The sequence below is a fragment of the Papio anubis genome, chromosome 1 (assembly GCF_008728515.1).
Source record: "Papio anubis isolate 15944 chromosome 1, Panubis1.0, whole genome shotgun sequence".
Classification (NCBI taxonomy): domain Eukaryota; kingdom Metazoa; phylum Chordata; class Mammalia; order Primates; family Cercopithecidae; genus Papio; species Papio anubis.
This window is the reverse complement of record NC_044976.1, coordinates 458,977-465,194: the sequence shown is the minus strand read 5'-3', so window position 1 is coordinate 465,194 and position 6,218 is coordinate 458,977. Positions and strand designations below refer to the sequence as shown.

Here is a 6,218-nt window from a genome sequence, read left to right as displayed (position 1 = left end):
AGGCCCCGCCCCGTTCCCCGCCCCGCCGCGCCACGCCCAGTCGAGTGGTTCTACGGTTCTCCGACCGCTGCGCCTGCTGTCTCCGGGCGGGAGGGCGCGTTCGCGTGCACGGTGCGGGCAGCCCAGGTGGAGCCCCGATGCGCCTCCCGCTCGGCGCCCGGCTCAGCAGGACGCGGCGACGCCGGTGTCCGCCCCAGGGAAGAGAGGCCAGGTGTCCCGTCGCGCCCGCAGCCCACCCGGCGCTCCGAGGGCACGCGCCTGCGAGGACGCCAGACTGCGACGGCGGGGCCCCTATGCAAAGAGCTCCCACGAATCAACAATAAAAAGCCGAGGGTCCAGTAGGAAACGCGAGGGGCGGTGGGAACCGCACTGATGTCGCCAACTCGACAAAAGACGGACGACCCGAAGGCCGGGCTGGCTTCGCCCGATCCGCGGAGACCGGGCCAGCGCCACGAACACCGCGCAGGGAGCTCCCCGTCCACGGCCCTCTGGACGCCGACGGCGGCTCTTCTGCGGCCCTTCCCGGGGACGCCGCACTGGGTGAAGGCGGTGGGGAGACCGGCGCCTTCCTCCCTGCTACCAGCCTGACACCAGCGTCCGCGGGCCTGGACAGCCAGACCACGACAGGGGCTCCTTCCTGGGGCGCAGGGCGCGGCTCCCCCAGCCCTGGCGCTGAAGGGGCGAGTGAGGGACGAAGGCGGAGTGGCCTCGGGGTCCTAGTCAGCCTCTGAAAGGCAGCCTCAAGCCTCCTGGGAGGAGAGCAAGTTAGGGGTCGAGAGGGGCGGGATGGCTCTGGGGAGGAGGAGGGCGAGGGCTTGGGGCCTCAGAGGAGAGTGAGGCCTGGGGAGCTTCTCGGAGGAGGAGGAGGGCGAGGCCTGGGGCTTCCTGGAGGAGACAAGGGCCTGGGGCTCTTAGGAGGAAGGGCGGGCAGGCCTCAGGGGCCTTCCCTGGAGGAGGAGGAGTGAGCCTGGGACTCCTGGGAGGTGAGGATGGCGGGCCCTGGGGGCTTCCCGGAGGAGAAGGCGGGCGAGGCCTGGGGCCTCCCGGGAGGGAGGGAGGGAGGGCGGAGGCCCGGGGGCTTCCCCGGAGGAGGATGGCGGGCCCTGGGGGGGCTTCTTGGAGGAGGATGAGGGTGGGGCCTTTAGGGGCCTTCTCGGAGGAGGCGGCGAACCCAGGGCGCGACGCTGGAAGGATCGGCGTCCAACATCTAGTCCCCGAAGCCTCTCGGGAGGCGGGGCGGGCGGCGCCGAGAAACAGCGGCTGCGGGCGGGAGCGGCGGGACTGAGCGACGCGAGCGGGCCGCCACCGCCGAGCAGCCCTCCGGCAGTCTCCGCCTCGGTTCGCCCGCGCGTCCTCCGCGAATCGGCGGCGGGTCCGGCAGCCGAATGCAGCCCCGCAGCGAGCGCCCGGCCGGCAGGACGCAGAGCCCGGAGCACGGCAGCCCGGGGCCTGGGCTCGAGGCGCCGCCGCCGCCGCCACCGCCGCAGCCGCCGGCGTGAGTGGGCGGGGGTCGGGGCGCGGGGGGCGGCCTCGGGACCTGCCCGGCCCCCGCCCTCGCGTCCGCTCGCAGAAGGGGCGGGGGCCGCTCCCGGGGGCCCGGGGAGGTCGGGACCCGGGTGCGGAGCGGGGTCGGCCCGGAGTAGCGTCCCCACCGGCGCCCCGCGCTCCCAGGTCGCCGCTCCCGCTGCGGGCCCGAGAGGGCGGCTGGGAACGCCGAGGAGCTGAGCTCGTGGGGGCGCCGGGGAGCGGGGCCGGGCGCGGGGCTCTGACGACGCCCGGGGGAGCAGGGGCGCAGCGCAGGCCTGGACACGGCGCGCGCGGGGCGGGGGTCCTTGGCGGAGGTCAGGCGAGGGCTGCCGGCGCCCCCGTCGCACCAGGGGCTGGGTCCCCGCGGGCTGCCCGGGCACGGCCCAGAGTCTCCAGGGCAACCAGGGCGGGCGGGCAGCGCCAGCGGGGCGAAGCCTGACCCGCCCGCCCCCTGCAGCCCCGAGGCAGAGCGCACGCGGCCCCGGCAGGCTCGGCCCGCAGCCCCCATGGAGGGAGCCGTGCAGCTGCTGAGCCGCGAGGGCCACAGCGTGGCCCACAACTCCAAGCGGCACTACCACGACGCCTTCGTGGCCATGAGCCGCATGCGCCAGCGCGGCCTCCTGTGCGACATCGTCCTGCACGTGGCCGCCAAGGAGATCCGTGCACACAAAGTGGTGTTGGCCTCCTGCAGCCCGTACTTCCACGCCATGTTTACAAGCAAGTACCCGCCTGCGCGGCCCTGGGGACTCCGTGGGTCCCTCGGGTCAGCCCCTCTGACACGCTGTCCCCACAGATGAGATGAGCGAGAGCCGCCAGACCCACGTGACGCTGCACGACATCGACCCTCAGGCCTTGGACCAGCTGGTGCAGTTTGCGTACACGGCTGAGATCGTGGTGGGCGAGGGCAACGTGCAGGTGAGGCTGCCTCCCCTGGGCCCCGGTGAAGTCCTCTCAGCCAGATCCCGCTGCCCTCCACCTTGTGCCTCCCTCACCCGCATCTCGGTGCCCCGTAGACTCTGCTCCCAGCCGCCAGCCTCCTGCAGCTGAATGGCGTCCGAGACGCCTGCTGCAAGTTCCTGCTGAGTCAGCTCGACCCCTCCAACTGCCTGGGCATCCGGGGCTTTGCCGATGCGCACTCCTGCAGCGACCTGCTCAAGGCCGCCCACAGGTACGTGCTGCAGCACTTCGTGGACGTGGCCAAGACCGAAGAGTTTATGCTGCTGCCCCTGAAACAGGTAACAGCTGGTGGGCCCAGCCGGCGCCCTCCACCCCACCCGTTTTTGCTTTTGACTCCCGACCCCATTTTGTCCTGATGCAGCCCTGCTCACAATCCTTAGTGCCTGCTGTGCATCCCCAAGACCCTCCTGGATCGAGGCCCCCCAGGAGCCTCGTCTGTGGCTCCTGACTCTGCTCAGCCCCTCCCAGTATGAACACTCAGCCCCCAGCCCCTAACCCTCCTCCTAGGCATCTTCAGGGCTCCCTGGGCCCACAGGACCCTCCCCAGATCTCAGGTCTGAGGACCTCCACCCCCAGGTGCTGGAACTGGTCTCTAGTGACAGCCTGAACGTGCCTTCGGAGGAGGAGGTCTACCGAGCAGTCCTGAGCTGGGTGAAACATGACGTGGACGCCCGCAGGCAGCATGTCCCACGGGTGAGGCCCGGCCCCGGGGGCTCCCATAGCGTCCAGGAGGGCACGCAGGTGGCTGAGGGCCTGGTGCGCCCTGATCTTTCCCGAGTTCAGGGATTCCGTGGGGATGGTGCCCACCCTGTCTGAAGAAGAACCCGTCACACAGGTGGTACGGGCATCTGGGGGGTTGTCTCAGCCCTGGGGCCCAGTGTACCCGAGGGTCCCGCCTGAGCGTAGTGTTCCCTGCGCCCCAGCTCATGAAGTGTGTGCGGCTGCCTCTACTGAGCCGCGACTTCCTGCTGGGCCACGTGGATGCCGAGAGCCTGGTGAGGCACCACCCTGACTGCAAGGACCTTCTCATCGAGGCCCTGAAGTTCCACCTGCTGCCCGAGCAGAGGGGCGTCCTAGGCACCAGCCGCACACGGCCCCGGCGCTGTGAGGGGGCCGGGCCTGTGCTTTTTGCTGTGGGTATGGCTCCCCGCCCCTTTCCTTCCTGCCCTGTGCCTTCTGCTCCCCCCCAGCACAAGCCCACCCCACCTGTGCCGGTCAGGTCCTGACCTGCCCCTCCGCCCCTCCATCCAGGGGCCTCTCCAGGAGCCCGGGGTGTGGCCCAGCAGTGGGATCCACTCACGAGTCCCGTCTCCACCTGCCCTCCCCAGGCGGTGGGAGCCTGTTTGCCATCCACGGAGACTGTGAGGCCTATGACACGCGCACCGACCGCTGGCACGTGGTGGCCTCCATGTCCACGCGCCGGGCCCGGGTGGGAGTGGCTGCGGTGGGGAACCGGCTGTATGCTGTGGGCGGGTAAGCCCGGAGGCTGGACTTGGGTCAGGTCTGGTGTGTGCCCCATGGGGACCGGCTGTATGCCGTGGGCGGGTAAGCCTGGAGGCTGGACTGGGGTCGGGCCTGGCGCATGCCCGCCAGGCCAGTCTTGACCTGCAGTGGGTTAATTCTGCTAGCTATGACGGGACCTCAGACCTGGCTACCGTGGAGTCCTACGATCCCGTGACTAACACGTGGCAGCCGGAGGTGTCCATGGGCACGAGGCGAAGCTGCCTGGGTGTGGCCGCCTTGCACGGACTCCTGTACTCGGCTGGCGGCTATGACGGGGCCTCCTGCCTGAACAGGTAGTAATTGGGGTTGGGGCCCCAGTGGCTTTGTAGGGTCCACCTCGCAAGAGGCGAGTTTGTGTCACCATCATGGAGGTCGTATCTGACGGGGTGTTAAAGGGGGTGATCTGCGAGGCCGCTTCACCCCAGGCCACGGCCACATTGGGCCTGAACTGGCTTTGCTGCCCCAGTCCCTTTTCTTTTCTGGGATCCTTATCTCCAGTCCAGAGGCTGGGCCCAGGTGGGTGTACGCCCAGGCTTTTCCAGGCAGCCAGGGGCCTGTGCCCACCAGCGGGTCCTGGCTGGTAGGACTTTGCGGTCTGAGTCTCTGTGGCTCCTAGGGTAAGATTTCGGCCGTTCTGCTGGGGAGGGCAGGTCCTGGGGCCAGGACGCCTTTCTGTCTCTATTGAGCTGTGGCGGTCCTGGTGCCCACAGTGCCGAACGCTACGATCCCCTGACCGGAACGTGGACATCCGTCGCTGCCATGAGCACCCGGAGGCGCTATGTGCGAGTGGCCACGCTTGGTGGGTGATGGGGCCTGCCTGGGGGGAGTCCCCGCCTTCCCCCACCCTGGAGACCCCACTGCCAGCAGGAGTGCCACGGGCATGTTGACTTTCCGCAGATGGGAACCTGTATGCCGTGGGCGGCTACGACAGCTCCTCACACCTGGCCACTGTGGAGAAGTATGAGCCCCAGGTGCATAGTGCACCCCTCCTGGCCACCCCCTCCTGTGCGCTGCGGGGCCCTCCCCTCTCTGGTCACCCACATCCCACCCATTCCTGACACCCCACGCTGGCGTTGGGGCTGCGGCAGGGGAGGGATGCCTGTGGCGGGTCTGCCTCCAGCCCACACCCTCGCCCCCAGGTGAACGCTTGGTCGTCCGTGGCGTCCATGCTAAGCCGACGCAGCTCAGCAGGTGTGGCCGTGCTGGAGGGTGCCCTGTACGTGGCAGGGGGCAACGACGGGACCAGCTGCCTCAACTCGGTAGAGAGATACAGCCCCAAGGCTGGAGCCTGGGAGAGCGTGGCGCCGATGAACATCCGCAGGTCCGCAGTGGGGCTGTGCTGCGGGGAGGGGGTTTTCCCCACTTCAGTGGGCATGTCCCGCCCCCACTGCTTCTCGTGGCGCGGCCCCTCCCCCCGCACCCCTTCCTGCAGCCAGGGGCTCACCCCGCCTGCCCCCCAGGAGCACACACGACCTGGTGGCCATGGATGGATGGCTGTACGCCGTGGGGGGTAACGATGGTAGCTCCAGCCTCAATTCCATCGAGAAGTACAACCCGAGGACCAACAAGTGGGTGGCCGCGTCCTGCATGTTCACACGGCGTAGCAGTGTGGGCGTGGCGGTGCTGGAGCTGCTCAACTTCCCGCCGCCGTCCTCGCCCACGCTGTCCGTGTCCTCCACCAGCCTCTGACCCCCCCACCCCCAGAGGCCTGCAGCCTCCCACATGCCTTAAGGGGGCCGTGGCCCCCACCAGGGACATCTTGCATCTTCTGTTCACGTCTCTGCGTCCATTCCTTCGTGTCTATATTTAGTTGTTTATTTATTTAGTTATTTATCTTATTTATTGAGGGGTGAGCAGTGCTGCGGCCGCCCGTCCTCCCCTCCACTGCCTGCATGGCGGGCAGCCGGGAGTGACCAGGTGGGGGCCTCGCTGCCCCAGGGCCATTACCTGCTCAGACCCTGCAGGCCGCGGAGCCAGAGGCCCTGGGGCTTTCTAAGCAGCTGCAGACCCCAGCTCGAATTTTGCACACGGCGGGGTCCCGGGAAGGGTAGGGAGCAGGTGTCCTTCCTGTCGTCGTCTGCTTTGTGCCGTCTTCCCTGGATCTTGTAGTGGGTGCACACGTGTGCACTCGGGCCCCACACAGCAATACAAGCCCAACTTGAACAATAAACACATTTCTGGGCTCCTCAGGCTGAGCATCTCTCTGGCTTGTGGGGCAGCTGCGCAACTTT

General features: G+C 68.6%; 1 protein-coding gene across 3 annotated transcripts; it reads left to right on the top strand.

Annotated features, from left to right (window-relative positions):
* Positions 1-1,149: 1,149 nt before the first annotated feature.
* KLHL17 (kelch like family member 17) lies at positions 1,150-6,176 on the top strand. Of its 3 annotated transcripts, none has more exons than XR_001898974.3 (12): positions 1,150-1,495; positions 1,985-2,244; positions 2,321-2,442; positions 2,541-2,762; positions 3,061-3,177; positions 3,408-3,621; positions 3,813-3,957; positions 4,113-4,280; positions 4,698-4,786; positions 4,885-4,945; positions 5,127-5,308; positions 5,448-6,176. XR_001898974.3 is itself a non-coding variant. In XM_003918855.5 (12 exons), the coding sequence occupies exons 1-12, from the start codon at positions 1,386-1,388 to the stop codon at positions 5,674-5,676; spliced, it is 1,932 nt and encodes a 643-aa protein (XP_003918904.2). In that variant the 5' UTR covers positions 1,157-1,385; the 3' UTR covers positions 5,677-6,176. The 3 variants fall into 3 exon arrangements, 2 of the variants coding, with proteins under 2 accessions (XP_021789118.2, XP_003918904.2); XM_003918855.5 differs by having other exon boundaries at positions 1,157-1,495; positions 4,885-4,958; XM_021933426.2 differs by lacking the exon at positions 3,061-3,177 and having other exon boundaries at positions 1,156-1,495; positions 4,885-4,958.
* The last annotated feature ends 42 nt before the right edge of the window (positions 6,177-6,218 follow it).